The 17,718-nt window shown below is 44.2% G+C and overlaps 2 protein-coding genes and 1 long non-coding RNA gene across 5 annotated transcripts; 1 reads left to right on the top strand and 2 right to left on the bottom strand.

Annotated features, from left to right (window-relative positions):
* Positions 1-674: 674 nt before the first annotated feature.
* Positions 675-10,239, bottom strand: LOC113990056 (arylamine N-acetyltransferase, liver isozyme-like). Of its 3 annotated transcripts, none has more exons than XM_039380810.1 (3): positions 10,157-10,233; positions 4,422-4,765; positions 675-1,588 (listed from the first exon to the last, which is right to left on the bottom strand). In XM_039380810.1, the coding sequence occupies exon 3, from the start codon at positions 1,581-1,583 to the stop codon at positions 690-692; it is 894 nt and encodes a 297-aa protein (XP_039236744.1). In that variant the 5' UTR covers positions 1,584-1,588; positions 4,422-4,765; positions 10,157-10,233; the 3' UTR covers positions 675-689. The 3 variants fall into 3 exon arrangements, with proteins under 3 accessions (XP_039236744.1, XP_027580927.2, XP_039236745.1); XM_027725126.2 differs by having other exon boundaries at positions 4,422-4,527; positions 10,157-10,226; XM_039380811.1 differs by lacking the exon at positions 4,422-4,765 and having other exon boundaries at positions 10,157-10,239.
* LOC113990060 lies at positions 3,846-14,303 on the top strand. The gene is made up of 5 exons (XR_005563374.1): positions 3,846-4,067; positions 8,122-8,249; positions 10,879-11,599; positions 11,984-12,139; positions 12,774-14,303. It is a non-coding gene; the product is annotated as an uncharacterized LOC113990060 (long non-coding RNA).
* Positions 6,160-10,243, bottom strand: LOC113990058 (arylamine N-acetyltransferase, pineal gland isozyme NAT-3). Its single transcript, XM_027725129.2, has 2 exons — positions 10,157-10,243; positions 6,160-8,292 (listed from the first exon to the last, which is right to left on the bottom strand). Exon 2 carries the CDS (start codon positions 8,283-8,285, stop codon positions 7,413-7,415), a length of 873 nt encoding a protein of 290 aa, XP_027580930.1. The 5' UTR covers positions 8,286-8,292; positions 10,157-10,243; the 3' UTR covers positions 6,160-7,412.
* Positions 14,304-17,718: the final 3,415 nt, after the last annotated feature.

Here is a 17,718-nt window from a genome sequence, read left to right as displayed (position 1 = left end):
TGCTTGCTATGAATTTTGCTTCAGATTTAGAGACACAGAAATATCAGACTCAGAAAAAATGGGATGCTTAAAATTAGACAGCTTCTGGGGGGTTTTAGATGCCCTTGTATAAATAGCTCACTTTAAGTCAATTCCTGGTAAAAGAATAGGATCAAGTCTTTCAATTTATCTCATCAGAAGCTAATCAGCACCTAATGGTGTCTTGTTTTGAGAAACTCTTAACCTTTCTTTTTTTCTAGTAAGTCTTTGAAAGCCAAATTCAGCTCAACTTTCAGACTTTTAAAGGAAGTGAATAATTTGTAAAACTCTGCTGAGAAGATTGGAAATAACAGGAAAGAGGGTTAGAGGTCTTCTGTGTAAAATGGTAACAGCTTCTCCTTCTGCATCATTTTGGTCTCCTTTGATGCAAAATATACCTGCAATAAAATGAGTTCCAGAGAGGTGGAACAAAATGTTAAGGAGTCAAAAAGCAATTTCCATATGAGAAAATCAGAGGTAGTAAGACTCTTAGTTTCCAAAGAGGGAGAAGCTTAAGAAAACTTGTGCAAAAAGTACAGGCAGTTAACTAGCAAGGTAGTTGAATTTACCAAGCTTTGTGTCTAGTTCAACTTCAGAATCAATTAATGTAATTAATGTTAATTTTAGAACTTTTCTTTTGGATACTTGATCCATATAGCACAGTGCTAGAATTAGATCTTATCCACTAAATTAGGTGGCAAGCCACGGACATTTACTGGTACAAGTTTGTTCTCCAGCACTATATTGAATTTATCTTTCAGTGTCTTCTCAAGCTCTTCATCTGTAAGAGTTGTGATGTGCACCAGGTCCATGTCCTCTGTGTAATTATACTTCATCTCAGTCAAGGTCCATCCAACTAAGCCAATGAGCCCTTCAGTGGTCTGGAGACTGCAGAGTGACTTCTTCCGAAGTATGTTATCTGGAGACACTTGTAGGTATGTGTTTAACTCCTGAAAGTCATTTATATGTCGTGGCTCAAGAGTGAATCTATGTATTTTTCTGATGTTCCCCAATCCTGGAGTGTCAGTGAAGTAAGGAGTCTCACTTTGCTCAGGAATATAATGCTTCCTTTTGACTTTCTCAAAGTACCAGGTGCCATTGTCTTCCACGAAGCGGAAGATTCCAGGGACCTGGGGTTGATCCTTCCCAGAAATCAACCTCAGTGGCTGCCACATCTGGTAGGCACCACCAAAACCGGCATCCACGATGTAGGAATTTCCCTGGATCACCACCTTCAGCAGGATATGGTTCATCTCAGCAGTGTATGCCCTCTGTGCTGGGTCATAGCTATTCGCACCAAGAATGCAGACGTCATACCCTAATTCTTGCAAGGCCCAATATAAAAGGTAGTTGGTTTCCAGGCACCATCCACCACGTTTCTTTCGCACGATCTTATTGTAAATGGACTGTAAATCCAGTTCGATGGTCTCCCCGCAATGCATGCTGAGGTTCTCAAAAGGAATGGCCTGGATGTGATGCTGGAAGACGGCTTTTAAGGTTTGCAAGTCTGCATCCTTATGGGGCTTGTTGTAAGATATTCTTCCGAAATACTCTTGAATGTTCATTTTGCCTGTGTGAGCAGAAAAACAGCCAGTTACTGCTGTGCAGCTGCCAAGGGCTTCATTCCTATTTCTGTAACACTGGTTAACCAGCCTGCAAACATAGCCTGGGCCATTTTATTGAGGATTTCAAAGAAACTTTTGCCCCTGATATGAGACAAATGCAGGCTAGACCTGCCTTTGCCATTTGTATTTCTTGAAAAAGAGACAAGGATGGGAGCAGGTGACAATAATGCTTTCCCTCTCTCAGGTGTTGCCTTCAAACCAGATGGATGTCTTTCCTATGGGAAGACACACCACAGAGTCTCTGGCCACAGATGAGGATCCCACATGACAAGTTTTCTAAAACTGGCAAACAACAGGTTTGCAGAAAAACTGTTAGACCATACCAGCATAAAAGTCACAGCAAGTTCCCACTGTTTCTTTTACCAGGTAAGCAATTCTTTCTTTATCCCACAGGTAATTTAGCCAGAAGGTTTTACATTCATGGCTTCATTTAACTGGGATTAACATCTCAGTGTGTCACCATTTTAGACAGGCTTCCATGTGAAGTAGATTGTTGTTTTCGTAATCTCTTAAATTTCCCTGTGGAGTTTAGACAGGGCTTTGGCCCTGGCTGTGAAAGGAAGGAACTGTTAATTTTTCTAACCTAAGGATTAGAGGAACTGGTAATTACTAAGAATACATACAAGGTGTATTCATCATCTTTTGGGGTTTTTTTACCATCTTGTACAAACAAAAACCTTTTCTCTCAGCTCGAATTATTGGAAATATTTTGTGTCTTTAGGTCTTTGATCCCCTTTCCTGTCATTATGAGAAAGACACTGTCATAGTTACTGGCTGTGTGGTCAAGGTGCAAAAGGTTCCCTGTAACACTTCTAATCCACTGACTCATCCGGTCTCTGCAAGGATTTCTCTTGCCTTTAGTTTAGATATAATTTGGCTTTTTTCCACGGAAGGATATTTGTCTTCCAGAACAATTCACAATCTGCTAAGGGCTGTAGTAATTTCTGAAAAGTCTGAGATTTCTTGCTCAAAGTCCATCACGTGTTCCCTGGGAAGATTTTCCGAAAATCATTTGATGTGGATGAGATGCAAGAAACTCCCTTCTGGTGACTATTCTCTTTGGTCCAACTGCTCCCCCCAGCAGTTTGACCCCATGCCATGCCAGCACTCAAGGGAGTGCTGGGAGCTTGTGAAAATCCCACCTCAAACCCATGGGTGGAAACACCCCCACCCCAGCAGGTGAACACGTCAGATGACCTGATCTCTAGACTTTAACCCCAACCTTGATGCCAGCAGCACAACTCTCATCACTTAGTTGTATTGCTCCTGATCTGCACTGGTACCAGGATTCAGACTGGCTGATGCAAAGCCACAGGAAAATGTGATAGAATAGAGGCCTATCCCAATAAGGGAATAAGAAACAAACATTTTCACTTCAAAAGGACCCGAGGAGGCTACATGAAAAAACAGTAATGTCTCTTTGATACTGCATTTTATGGGTTTTTTCAATCCCTTTTTTAGGACAAAGGCACTCATCTCTGGCAGGATATGCTTTGAAACACTTGTAGGAAGCTATTCCCTCCCCAACACACAGTGCACAAGTAGGCTGGCAGGTTCATCCTGTGGTCTTCTGGTTTATTTTTCTTTCTATTCCCACTTTCAGCAATTTTGCATAGCAAGATAGAAACATCTCTTCCCTGTGATGGTGTTGAGCTGAATCTCTGTGACCAAGAGGGCTCCAGGAGAATCCATTAATTAGCCTGGTGGGTGTGATACGATTGAAATTTGCCTTCAAGCAAAAACCCGATGAGTCCCTGCCCTGGTCCAGCAGCAGAAGACCTGATGCCCTCCCTACAACCCATCTCCTGGGTCTGGGTGTTCCCACTGCTCCACTGAGAGCTCAGCATATAACCAGTTCCTCTCTTCTATCCATGAGCAACCTCCCAATGGAGAGCCTCCGTGGGGGGCTGGCAGTGAGGCTTTAGGAAAACACATATTGGGAAATTCTTGGCCTGTGCCTCAGTTTCCCCAGCTGCCCCTTCTCTGGCCTCGTCAGTGTAAAGGCTGGATCAGAGACAGCCTTTGGTGGCTGACAAAACGTGCTCTGATCTCAATGAATACTTAAAGAGGTTTAAGTATAATAAAGCTGCACTACATCATCAGTGACATCAGGGAGCACCCACATAAATCAGTGTTTACTCCCTCGCCTTCCCAAGGGCAGATTTTTTTTCTTGGCACCACCATTCCCACTGTGCGAGCGCTGAGGCTGCAGCAGTGAGCAAGCCCTCGCCCAGGGGAGAGTTTTTGTTCCAAAACTTGAGTTGCCAAATATCCCAAGCCTCAGTTCAGCCTTGTTTACTTCTGCTCGTGCAGCAGCTGAGCTTCACTCAGCATTCATGCAGCTTGGGGGGTAGTGAGATTCAGACATTAGTTCTGCCTGCCTGGAAGAGCCCCTGGGGATCGCTGTGTCCTTCCATAATTAGGGTGAGTATTAGCAACAGTTCTTCTCTGCTAAAAATCATGAGGGACTTCCAAGGCTGGATCCTCTTGCACGTGCCTGTGCTATTTGTTTGATTTTTAAGTCACGATGTGAGTCAGTAGCTGGCTCAGCATAAAGGGGTTAGTTTAACTCTCAAAGAATTGCTGTACTTGGAAAACGCCCTTGCCGTGCAACACACGCCGTTGGCCCCTGTGTTCCTGTAGTCTGTGCTTTGCTAATATGCCTACAGTGCTGAGCACATGGCATGCAGAGCCACAGGGGTGGGCTTTCCCAAACTGAACTTCTGGCCTGACCCAAGACTGCAGGGTGAAGTTAAAGATCAGGCACTCAGTGCTTACCTCTCAGGCAGTCAGCTCAGGCTTTCCACGCTGGTTTGCTCCGAAGTTCCCAGGAAGAGCTGCACTGGGAACTGCTGCCCTTAAAGGTCCAGGCTGCCTTTACTGCCTGTCAGGGACAGTGTTATTCTCTGTGTTATTTTCAGTGTTATTCACAGCAGTAAAAGAGGTGAGAATTTCTTCTTTTATAACAGTTTATATTCTAATTGTTTTATTGGTTTATTTATACTGGCATATGTGTAGATAGCCTTGTCATGACGGAGAGCCTGAAAATGATCCAGCCCCCAGATTGCTTACAGTATTGAGTAGACTTTAACCTTCCACGTTACTGAATGAGAACTGAAGCCCTGCAGAAGTACAAAGGAAAAAAACAGTATGAGTATCATGACCAACTTTTGTAAGTGGTTATAACCTATAAACCCATCCCTGACCCTGCAGGTCACCCAGGGGCTTCAGTCCATGGGGCACCTTGGTGGGTGCTCCCAAGCTACAGCAGCAAAGAAATAGTGCAAATTTTGATACAGATTTTATATTGTTGACACTCATGTAGTCTGGATTCCTGTTGGAAGTGACTAGTGATAGTTATCCAAGGCAAGAAGTCACTATTTCATTGATAGGAATGGCAGCTGTTGAATTAATCACACATATTCCTCGTGGCTGGTACCAACCCTCCCCAAGGCAAGATGATCAGATTTGCCAAGTCAGGTAGCTGTTTAAATCCTCTTGGGTTCAAAAAGAAGCCCTGTTCTCCAGCAGCAAGGACACTGCTCCCAGAGAAGTCTGTGCTCCCTGAGCCTGCTGTGCCTTTAAGGATTTGCCTCCAAAGTTAGTGACAAGAAAAAAACAAACCAGTGCAATTGGAGAGGAAGAGCCTCTTTTTTTTTTTTTCCCCCTTCCAACAGCAAGTTTCATTTGGTTGCTCAGCAATAAAATCTGCCTCTGTGGATGTGCTGAGCAGGGGCCAGGAGTGCTGAGCTGTGCCATGGAGGGGTAGCAGCCCTGGCAGTGGCCGGGGCACATGGTCCAGGAGATGTGTCAGCAGAAAGAAAGTGGTTTTCCCTGTTATTGCCCTTCCCATGCCGAATCTCTGGGGCAACAGATGTGATGCTCTACTCTGATCTTAAAGGTCTGTGATTTTATGGTTCTGTAGTCCTTGCCCTGAGCCTATGGAACTCCAGGTACAGGGAGAGGAGTGGGCATAGCCCCTTCTAGGTGTTTCCTATATCTGTTCCCACAAAGGATGGAGCTTCTTGGCTCTGCATGGATCTTCTCCTGTCCCACAACTTTGCAAGACCTGCTTGGACTTTTGCCTGCATCCCAATGCTCTGCCCCAACTGCCAGGCTGCTACAAGGACAAACCTCCTGAGTTTAGCTCCTTTAGCTCTTCCACTATTGCAGGGACCACAGAAAGACACAGACCACAAACAAGCCATATCCTGGGACAATTCCTTCTGATCATCTGTGTTGCAAGCTGCTGGTCCACACCATAAGAAACCCCTTTTTCTTCTGCAACCCACTACAGGATGTCATTAACATTTCATTTCCCTATGGGGTGGGAGAGCCTCATATGCTATGAAGGACTATTGCACACCCACAGCCAAGCACATACAGATGAGTTTGAACTCTGGGGAGATGGGGATTTGGGGAGCTCGCTGTGTCTCTATGAAATACACTTTGAACGTGCAGAATAGCAGCAGCTTTTATTCACCATAAATTGCTAGTTATAGAAAGCTGCACATACTGCATACCAAGTAAAAAAGGTTCAGTGAGTTATTGTGTTTTTTAAAAGCCTTCGCTGCAAAATATTAGCACATAAAAATAATCAGGACAACTGCAGTGATTAATGACATTTTTTACTTTGGGAATACATGCTGTAATTTGGGGGGGAAAATGTCTGAATAATTCTACCACACAATGCTTTATTTATTTTTTTTTTTATTTAACTGTAAATCACTTATATAATTTACTAAATTATAAGTGCATAGTTGTAATGCTTCCAAGATTTGTACATGAAGGAACATCAAGTATCTTCTCAAAGGGCAAAGTGATCACATTTGAGTAATTTCTCCTACTAGAAATCTTAGCCTTTAGGTATGTGATTAAGATTCATAGTTTCTCCTTTTATCAATATAATTTGTATCACTGCAAACACATCCTCAGTAGAACAGATATATTTCAGATAAATAATTCTGTGCCTGTTTTTGGGTTCAACCATAATAATTAATGTGCAATAACACTCAGAGTGACGAGAGGAACATGTATTCCCAGCAGTCTGCTGCTGGGTGGTAGCAAACAAAATGCTCAGGAAATGCTTTAAGTTCAAAGAAATACTGCTTTTTGGTTATGTCACTCAGAGAACTGGAGTCGTGTAAAGTCTGAAACAAGACAGAATTGTCGCTAATATTTCTTATCATCTGTTTTAGGCCATAAATAACCTGTCCTTAAGTATTCTTACGGTGCAGCACAGGTGTGACACCATCTGACTGCCACGTGAGAGGGTGTTGTGGATGCAGGAGCAAAAAGGACAGGCTTGAGGAGCAAACTCAGCACAGGATGTCTTTGTTTTTCTGGCTGTTAAATTCCCAAAATAATATAGTGTTCATTTAAGAGGTGGATATGATTTTCCCCAGGTGGCAGCACCAGGTAATAAAGAAAGAGCCATGCAGTTCCATCATTCTGCCCAGCTGCTCTGGGTGTGTTTAGAGAAGCTTTTAAGAGATGAAAGGAGTAGGGAATGGGCAGAGTGTGCTCCCCGCTAAGCACAAATAGAGGACAGTGATTTGATTGAGCTGCGAAGGAGTTATTTGTACCCAAATCAAAAAGAGATGTAGGAATAGTTGTGAAAATCCATTTCTTTTCCAGATTCGTGCCAGTATGTTCTGCTTTACACTGGTGTAGATGGAAGGGAAAAGCTCAACCTTTAGATGCTTGTCAGAAAGAGGGGGAGGAATTGCCTGTAATGCCCCTGAATTGAATTATAATTCAGGCAGTGAGTTAGAACAGAGACAACCTGCTTGTATTGACGGGTACAAATTTCTTGTCTAGTGTTATATTGAATTTCTCTTTCAGTGTTTTCTCTATTTCTTCATCTGCAAGCATTCTGATTTCCACAAGATCCATATTGTCCCTATAATTGTACTTCATCTCAGTGAGTTTCCACCCCACCAGTGCCCGGATGCCGTCGGCAGTCTGCAGGCTGCAGATAGACTTGGTCACAAAGAGCGAGTCGGGCGCTGTCTGCAGGTGGGCATTGCAGCCTCTGAACTCTTCAATGTCTCGTGGCTGAAGGGTAAAGAGGTAAATCCGACGGCAGACTTCATCTTCCACGTTGTGGGAAGTGGAAGCACCTTGGTTGGAAACCCACTGCTTCCTTTTCACCTTCTCGAGGTACCAGGTCCCGCTCTCCTCCAGGAAGCGAAAGACCCCGGGAGTCTGCGGCTGATCTGTCCCTGAAATCAGCTCCATTGGCTGCCACAGCTGGTAGGCCATCCCAAACCCCCCATCCACGATGTAGGATTTGCCATCAAGCACCACTTTTAGCAGCAGATGATCCATTTCCTCTGGGTAGGCGTCGTGCTCCGGAACAAAAACTTTTGCTCCCAGAAGGGTGACGTCATAGCCCAGAGTTTTCAGGACCCAAGACAAAAGGTAGTTGTTTTCCATGCACCAGCCCCCACGTTTCTTCCTCACTATCTTGTTGTAGGTTGCTTCCAGGTCCAGCTCAATCGTTTCCCCACAGTGGATGCTGAGGTTTTCAAAAGGGACAGCTTGGATGTGGTGCTGGAATATATCTGACATGGTACCCAGGTCTGGCTTATTGTGGGAGCCCCGGTAAGAAATTCTGGCAAAATATTCCTTGATGTCCATTCTGCCTCTGAGAGAAGGATGGGAAAAAATAATAGGTTGTGTCAGAAGTAATGGAAGGCTCTTCCCATTTCTTATAATGGGGCGCTCGGAAGAGGAGCAGGATTTGACTAATGTCTGTCTCAAAGGCAGCTGAGTATTAGCGCTGAGAGAAGCCAATGGGATGCTGCTGATGAGCACAAATGTTATTTTTATTTGCTTCTTTTACAGCTGTGATGAGAGGCTCCAGCTGTGCTAAGCACATTTCAGCAGAGTTCCTGCCCAGCAAAGCTACAAATCTCCGTAGGAAGGAACAAAAGCAGTAGCAGAGATGTTTCCCTGCTAGAAATGATAGGAACTGAGACTCTCCAGATCTGAACTGCTCATGGTCTGACTCATCGAAGCAGAAGCAGAAAACAAACCCTCCCACTCTTGCAGAGCAATCCAGAGCCTCCTCTGCAACCAAACATGAAACAAATCTGTCCTGCTGTGGTATTTCTTCATTATTTAGGCAGCCTAGCACAAGCTGGTCTCACTTGCTCCTGCTCTCTGTGCTGGCAGTAGCAGATGTGACCTGGAGTGCAAAAGGCTGCTTTAGGGCAGAAAAGGCTGTGGGAGATTTTTTGCTGCATCTGCTGTGAGCTGCCTCCCCCCAAGCACAGCTTAGCTCCCCAACTCTGCTAATCACAGCCCCATGCCAGCAGCAGGAGGAGTCCAAGGTTTGGGCCAAAATTACAAGTTTCAGGTGCTCTCAGATTTTCTGGCATCATTTTTTGGGATGCATTTGCTCCTTCTACTCATGGTCACCCCAGCAGTGGGTGTCTGCCCATGGGTAAGGGAACAGGCATTGCCCCACCCTGGGATGGCAGAGGGCTCAGTGTGAGGCTGTTTCATAAATATGGGGGTGGAAAGCAGCTCAAACCCTCCCAGCCCTCCGTGGAAGGAATGGGATTTTGATGGAGCCAAGTACTTTTGTTGTTCCTCCCCAGGCACTGCAAAAATTCAGGCAACTGTAAGTATGCAGTAATATTGTTCAGACTGTTGACCCAAGAGGTCCCAAAATGTTCTTAAGTTCCTGTATACAACTCTCAAAATAAAATCATAAGATAAACTCCAACAGTTCCAACAGGATTATATTCTCGATCTGATGAAAAATGGCACAGCCAAAATTGTATGGGAATTTTGGAATGATACTTTCAGTACATAAACAAAGCAATTAAAAATTCCCATTTGGTCCAATACCCTGGCAGAAGCAACGGGTGTTTTGGTTTGCCTCCCCACAGCCTTTAAGATAGAAGCCTTACAGAACTCTTAACTGTTGCATCATGGCCACTCCCGTGTTTCAACATCCTACAAGCAGGCCTGAGTGATCCACTGTGGGGTTAAGAGCATCAGATTTAGGGCATTCTCTTTGTTCAGCTCTTGCCTGTTCCCAAGATTTTCCCCAAAGCCCCAGAACTACAACTCTATTCATTTCTGAAAACTTGGCATAAGCTTAGTTGTTGCCGTGTGAATTTTAAACCAGCATCACCAGCAATGAGCTGTTTTTCCCTTTCTTTCTCCCTTCCTTTCCCTTTACCACAGCAGGCAGAACACAAGTAGTAACTTTTACTTGCAGGAAGAATGTTGCTGTGGGCTTTGTCTGTCTGTCTGTCCGTCTCTTGCAGGTGTTTATAAGGCTGTTTTAACTGAAATAAGGCAGATGGCACAAATGCCCGAGTTGCTTCAGGCAGACAGCTGAGTAAATAAACCAGTGTATCTACGACACTGAGCAGCTGAGCTCTCCCTGCTCTGCCCTTACACCATTTCTGCTGTGTTTTGTCTCCAGCCAGATTTAACTTCCTGGTTAGACAGCGCTCAGCTACAAAGATCCAGGGGTTAAAATAAAGGCTTACCTGGAAAATCAGTTCAAGCACCAGGATACCTCCGGGATTTTGGGGGGGTGATTCTAGGCTAAAGCAAGTGGAGTGGCTGTCTGTGCTCTGCCTAGCACAGGCAGGGCTAGGACTGCTCTCCAGCTGCTCTTCAGGGGAATGTCTTTTCCCTGAACTTGCTTTCACCCGCCTCTGTCAGATTGCAAAAGCTGAAAAAAAAAAAAAAAAAAAAAAAACCAAACCAAACAACCTCAAAGGGTGGAGCGTGAGAGCTGGAGTGAGCCAGCAAAGCCAGCAGCAGTGGCTCGACACACGTGCAAACCTGGCAGTTAGAGCAGAGGCTGCTTCACATTTTCACCTGTTTCTCTCTGTGGGGGCCAGCTCAGGCTGGCACCAGAAGGGTATGTTTTTGTTCCAGCAGCTTGCTGGATGCACTCAGGTGACACTTTTTTTTTTTTTTCTGCCAGGTATTAGGTTACTGTTTGTTTGGAAACATGGGGAATAAATCTTGCACGTGTTCAACCTGAGAAGGATTTTGCACAGTTTCTGAAAATCAGCAAGATTTCGGTGCAGTAACTTGCACCTGCAACCCCCTTGCCCCAGTCAGCAGCACGAGAACTTCAGCACTGCCTTTGCTTTGTTTGCTCTCTGTGATTTACATGTATTTTTTGATTACTGTAAATTTCATAGAATATAAGGAAGCACTGGCACAACAGTGTCTCTTCTTTGGTCTTTGCCCACAGGTATCATCTGTGGATGCCATGGTGACGAAGATGTTTTTGGCAAAGTGATGACTATGAAGTGCCATCAGGGAGATCCATCCTTTCACCATGTTTCTTGTTGCTTTTGTATCCACCAATTTTGCTTGCATTTTGCCAAGAGAAGTCTTATTCATTCTCTGACATACACAGCTGGATTTTTTCCTGTTAGTTCTCCAAAAGTAATGCCAGTCCTTCACATTTAGTATCAATGGCAAGTTCCATTCAAACACTGATTTATTGGGATAATTAGCAGAGATAATAAATCAGATGAAGCAGACACAATAAATCAGATGAAACGGAGATATCTGTGGTAACCCATTACACAACTCCACTCCCATATCAAAAATTGGCTCTTTATCATCCCATCAGTGGCCAGTGCTTGACCCCACAAGCAAGAACTGATGCCCAAGCCAAGAGGCACTGAGAAGAATGGATAACCTGCCCTTGTCAGGCTCCTTTGGGCATGATTACTCCATGCTGTACATGGAGTAATCTCTTCTCATTCCACAATCTAGGAGCCCCTCGTTTTGACAGAGAGAAGCCAAAAGCTGAGCAGCCAGACCCCAGTGCTGGTGGGAACTGCACTGAAAGAAGCCCTGATACCCATCACTGTGGTGTGTGAGCAGACCTGGCTGTGCTCCTTCCCAGAGTCATTTGGGACCACAGATGGTGCCAAATGTGGACACGTGCTGTGCTCCCTCAGGTGAAGTGGCTGGGGATCTATTCCAGCTAATTTTGGGGTCCCATAAGTCACAAGTGTTTTCTAACCAAGTAGGAGCGAAACCCATTTCCCCCGGTGCTTGGATACTCAGCTTTTCTCAATTCCTCTCCCTAAAACGTAGATGATATTGAGCATTTTCTTCCATGTCTTTCAAATCCTCATCCCAACTCACTACCCTATGCCATTATTCCTGCATGTCACTGCTTTTTCTTCCCATCCTGCACGTTTTGGTCCTCAGGCCATTAAAACCACTCTCCCCAGGCATGCCTAAGGCCATCTCAGGGCAAAGCTCTGTCAGGGAGCACTGAAGGGAAGGAAAGGCTGATCTTGATCCCAAAGCCTTGATGAAGTCTCTTTGCCTTTCAGCACTGTGCCAGCTGGATTGTGGAGAACATGACCACAGAGAGAATGTGCAAATGGGAATGTCCTTGGAAAGGACGTTGCTGTCCACCTGGACACTGAGATGTCATTTCCCGTGGCAGGAGCTGAAGCTGCCTGAGCTTTTTCTAGAAGATCCTCAATGTAATTGCACTCAATTTTATTTATTTATAAATTTAAATTGCTGACAGCATTTAATTTAATACTGAAATCCTCCTCTCATCCTAACTCTCCTGAGAGGCCTCATCAAATATCCCTCCCTCCCCGCTTTAATGGAGTATTATATGCTGCAATATTTGCCTGGGGAAATAAAAGCATTAGATTCCCTATTTGGGGTAAAAGTCAAGGGTCTGCTCCCTTCTATGATCACCTCTCTGGCACACTGTATAACAAAGCAAGGTATATTAGATTATGTCATATTATAACCAGAATTCTTAATATACAAATTATCTGGTATGCTACTTAACTATCTGGTTTTGATGGGAAGATTAAAAAAAGAGACTTCTAAAGTAATAAAGCAATTGAGGTGCTTTAAATGGAATTAGTATGAAATCTTAAATTCTAACACAAGGTCAGATCCTACTGAGCTCTTGGAAAGGGAAACATTGCAGACCCTGAACCAAGTGGCTGGCTCTTGCCTTAAATTTCCAAAGGGAATTTAATAGAAGCAGGCTGACCTAGTCCAAGACTGGTAAACAATATTCACACTTATAAACATATTCATAATGGCAAAACTCCTTCATGGTTGACATTCATCGTCTTCCTTATTTAATTCTAGATATCAAATAGCTGTGGCTACATATCCTTCTGTGTTTGTATCTGCAACATCCACCACGTGCAGTTGGGTCGTGTCCATCCCACTGGCCAAAGGATGAGTCTGCAACTACAGCAGCATCTTTTGCTCATGGAACTACAGAAGGGAGCAGCTGTGCTGGACATTTCTTGGCTTTTTCTCAGTGGAGAAGAGACCAAATCTCAATTTTAGTGTTTCCGTTGTCTGAGGCATCTTTCTGAGGTCTGGTGACAGTCAAAAGTTTTCTCCTCTGTTTATTTTGCCCTGCCAGTATGAGGTTTTTCACACAAGCCAAATCTGAGGCTGTTAATGCAGAGCAAGGAGCCCATGTTGGTCTGCAGGTCCTTCCATCCCTGAGGGTTTCAGCATAAATGTCTTACATGTAAATGGTCGTAATTCAGTTAAATTCCATTACAGGGGAACAATCTGCTTTTCTGCATGAATGGCTTTATTTCCTATAAGTTTTGAAGGAAAAATAGAACATTTTAAGTAAGTGCTTTGGCGAAAAGCATCTGCCTGTTAGGAAGAAGGAGAAGTTGCTTCCATTTCACAAGAAATAATCGCACCCTCAACGTGCCCTTCCTGTTTCCATCTCGTGGGCCTCTTCTTCTGGAAGATGCCAGTGGTGTTGTCAAACCATGAAAATGCTGAGGAGAAAGTTCTGAAGGCTGGAAAGGAAAGTTGTGCTGGTTTCTCTGAATGTGTTGGTAGCTGGGTCTGTGAGAGCTGGCGAGCAGCTGGGGAGGCTCCAAGCCATGGTAGCAATGGCTTTACTGGCAGCTGGAGACAAAGTGTTGGAGAGCACTGATGAGGAGGATGAAGAAGAGAAGGAGAGCAAGGTGGTGTATATGCTCCCATAATTAACCAATTAATAATGACCATCATGTTACATTGTCACTGCCTAATGAAAGTATGACAGTGTAATATGTAACGGGGCATCAGCATTGCTGGCTGGACCCTGAGACAGTTTCATTTCACACATCCCAATGAGAACTGTCCATCATGCTGTCAAAAACCTACTCTGGATATTTTCCAAGGAGGGAAATTTAGAAGTTTGGAAAAATTTAAGGCTGAAGTGCTGTTACAGAGCTGCAGCTGGGCAAAATGGGCATCCATGGCAGCCTGCAAATAAAGCAGATGTTCTGTGGGGAAATACTGTTTAAAACTCTTTAATTTCACCACATTTTCACCTTTATTGTCCAGCACTCATCATGATTACCATGTCAACATAAGACATCCTGTTACAATTAACTAGCTGATCATCTGCAGAAACCCTGTACAGTTGCTAATCAAATACATAAAATAGCCTGTGACCTGAGCACACATAATTCCACCCGTTTAGGTATAAGCTGCCAAACAAAGAAGGTTTGCAAGTCAACAGTCTCCGTCACTGTCAGGCCCAGAAATGGCTGAGTATTCCAGCCTGTGCACCATATTGTGGCACCAAAAAATTATTGTTGCAAGATATTGTAAGAGGAAAATACTCCCTAATAATAAAAAGGTACAACGACCAAAGGAGAGTTATATGTGTATGAATACAAGGGGGTGGTGAGCGTTCACTCAGCCTCTGAAATTTCTTTGGTGATCTATAGATATATATTGTATATATATTTTTTTAATATATTTATAAGCTTAAAAAAAATATTTTTACGTGTGCCTAAATGCAGCAACAATCACCATTTATGAGCAGTGAAAGTACCAAGCCCCATCCTCAGCAGGGTTAAATTGTCCTCATTCTACCACAGCCACAGAGCAATGCTGCTTCCACTCTCCTGGCTTTGAGCCTGCTTCTCCAAAAAGCTCCTCTAACACCAAACTGCTCTTTCAGTGCAAAGACTCTCATGGAGTTCAGTGGGAATTTGGATCAGTCATAATTCAGGCAATCAGCCTGGAAGCATACAAAGCAGGAACAATTACACGAGTTCTGTCATTCCCATTACTCAGATTTATTTTTTTTTTTTTTTTGGAGGTAGGTGGGAGGGAAACCTTTTATCTCAGTGAAGAGTGGGAAACAGAACGTTACAGTGACAGCAAAGGGGAAAAAAGCAACTGTGCCTTTGGAAAACACATTTTCATTACAATGTACTAACATGCATCACAGAAATAATATATGTTTGTGATGACAATGTATTGCTGCCACTCCGCTGCTGACTTTGGAGTGCAACTGGGGAAAAGAAAGAAGAGATGCTCTGGATTCAAAACACTTCCCCAGACTTACCTTTATTGGGATTTTTTTGGCTTTCCTCCCTGCAATGTGCTCATGGGGGACACAGGTGTGACTTCCAAGTGGCACTGCACATGTAAATACACTTTCCACATGTTTCTTTCTGCCTCCCTGGTATGTCCACAGCTGGTATGTACAGCACAAATTACTGTGCACCACGTATAGTGTATGGGAAAGAAGAGAGATGGACTATTCACACCTGGAGCAGGAAGGGAGCAATTGGAGTTGGGAAGAATCACCTGTGGATTTGCTGGCTGGTAGCCTGCACACTGCGGCATCCAAGGAGGGATGGAAGGAGGAATGCAGCCCTCCAAGGCTTTGGGAAGGACCAAAAGCTGGGAAGCAAAGTTGTTTAGATTAGGTCAGTGCGGGGATTGCAGAGCGGGGAAGGAAATTCCAGGTAAATTGTCATAGCTGGTGGGATCTCAAATCACATCCACTTCTGCATCGCTTGGCTGGGAGCTGAGTGAACCTTTTAAAAAGAAAATTTCAAGTTGCTGAATCTAATCATCTTCCATGAATCAAGCTATGCCAAAAAGCAGCCCTTTCCCAAAAAAACAGCTTCACACCTGCTGTGCTGACTCAAACGTTACCCACAATATTATTACTTTTTTTTCTAGCAAGGAGCAATTTGGTCCTTGATCATATGAACTAGTGAATGGTCTTTGCTGTGAAATGATGAACTTGATTAAATTGACATCAACCCTGGGCATTTTCATCCCATAAGGTAAAAGGCAAGTAATTTCTGTGCAATGGCAATGGTACTTTCTTTTCCTCATCAAACCATTGCAAATAGATGCTGCACCCAGGTCAATGTTTCCTCATTGGCAGATGCTGAGGATGCTGTCATACTGGAATATTGTCATCCACCTTCCACACCTTTATTTAATAGAAGTTGTAGTATGAAATTCTGGTCCAATAGTCCTTGAAAAGTAACCACTTGCTTTTCAAGCATCTGGAGACACAACTCTTCTGTTCCTCTATTTAAAATAAATAGACTTGTCATGGAGAAAAACCTACAGTTCAGCCACACACCGTGAAGTCCCTCTGAGACCAAACCCAACAGTAGATTTGTCAATTCACAGTGATGTTATTTTTAATTGCTTTCTCAGCAGTTGTGCTGGGAGCCCGGCCGGCGCCAGGCGCTGCACCTCGTGTTCCAGCACAGCTCCTCCCAGCACAGATCACATCCCCCTGGGCCAGAGCAAATGTGATGATGACAAATACAGTGCTGTCACTGGGGCTGGAGTCTGGGACCCTGAACCCGGGATGCTGGTGGAGGACAGTACCTTCAACTCAGGAAAGCTTTCTGCTGAAATATCAGAGCTGTGCAAACCCTTTGGGAAATTTCCCGGATGTAACAGGACTCGACAAAGCAGCTGCAATGTCCTTTTTCCTCACTTTCCAGCTTTCATGGGGGGCACCAGGTGCTCCCCAGCCCTGCAGGGAAGATGGGGCGAGCAGGTCTGTAAATCCTTCAGCAAGTGAACCCTGTCCCCTTCATCACCCACGAAAGCACTAAACAACCTCACCAAAGCAATCACCAGTCCCCCCATCTGTCTTTGCCAAGTCCTTACTCAATTTGCAATTATTCTTCTAATTCCTGTCTATGCCAGCATAGCTAATAATTTTCCAGACAGTGTTGCATCAAAATCTTTACTGAAATGCAGCACCTGAAGTCCCACTACACATTTTTTCCCTGCAGAAAATTGCATACCTAGTCATAGAAACCCAGTAGTTAATTTGGGCTACTATTTTTAATAAACTCCCATTCTGTGGTTATTGCTCACAACAGTCAGAGGCAGCCATAGCATCTGATGTGCCTGGATCTGTCTCTCCCCTTATGCATCTATCCGAGGGAAATTCTCCAGCGGCATCTGAAATCAGACGGTGGGAATGTATATTCTGCTCTCAGCTAATAATTGAGAGACTAAACCTGCCTGGCTGCTGGGGGCTCAAGGGAAGGGCTTGGAAATTGGCTGAGAGCTTCCTTCTCAACTTTTGTCAAAGCAGCTCCTGAATGTTTCATCACAGGAAAATTTGCCTGCATATTTATGTGGCCACGAAGATACCCGGTTTAAATCTGCAAAATCAATTCACCAACTGCATCAGTTCTCTCTCTCTGTTGTTACTCCAGCTAACACTTCTGATTCAGTTTTCTTCACTCTGCACAATGAAGACGTAAATAGGCAATGCCCTGCCCCATCCTCCTCGGAGAAAGAGTTTCTCTTAATCCTTTGCTCATTAATGTACCATTTTTCATACCTAAGGGTACTTGGCCAGGACAGCAGAAGTGAAGCCCGGCCTGGCCAAGTGGGCAGACTCAGAACCTGAAGAAAAATCCTTTTTTTTTTTTTTTAAACTGTCAGGAGCCGATCAGTGACCTGGAGTAAAAAACAGTCAATCAACATCACAAAACCAGTTAGTTCCTAATGCTGCCAAGTACAAACCCAAATCTCACTTTGGTTCAAGATGCAAACCTGAATCATAGTTCTGATGCCCAGCTGGCATTCCCTCTTTATTTGCTTTTTCCTTAGTGTCTGTCCAGTGCTGAGGCAGAGCTGCTGCCACACCACATATTCCAGCCTTGGAACAGGGTTAATTCTGCTCTTCCCTCCCTGGGGACTAGCACATACTTTCAACACTGCACATCATTTTATCAGTTCTATTCCCAGTCTCCAAAACGTCGAGTTTCTTTTATATGAA

This window comes from Pipra filicauda, unplaced genomic scaffold (genome assembly GCF_003945595.2).
Source record: "Pipra filicauda isolate LSUMZ 115617 unplaced genomic scaffold, ASM394559v2 scaffold203_size1373443_pilon, whole genome shotgun sequence".
NCBI classification, from domain to species: Eukaryota; Metazoa; Chordata; class Aves; order Passeriformes; family Pipridae; genus Pipra; species Pipra filicauda.
The sequence above is the reverse complement of the archived record's forward strand: the minus strand, read 5'-3'. Positions and strand labels throughout refer to the sequence as shown.

Excerpts from the sequence above, each read along its gene's own strand:
- LOC113990056 (XM_039380811.1), bottom strand. The coding sequence starts at position 1,583 with ATGAACATTCAAGAGTATTTCGGAAGAATATCTTACAACAAGCCCCAT.
- LOC113990058 (XM_027725129.2), bottom strand. The coding sequence starts at position 8,285 with ATGGACATCAAGGAATATTTTGCCAGAATTTCTTACCGGGGCTCCCAC.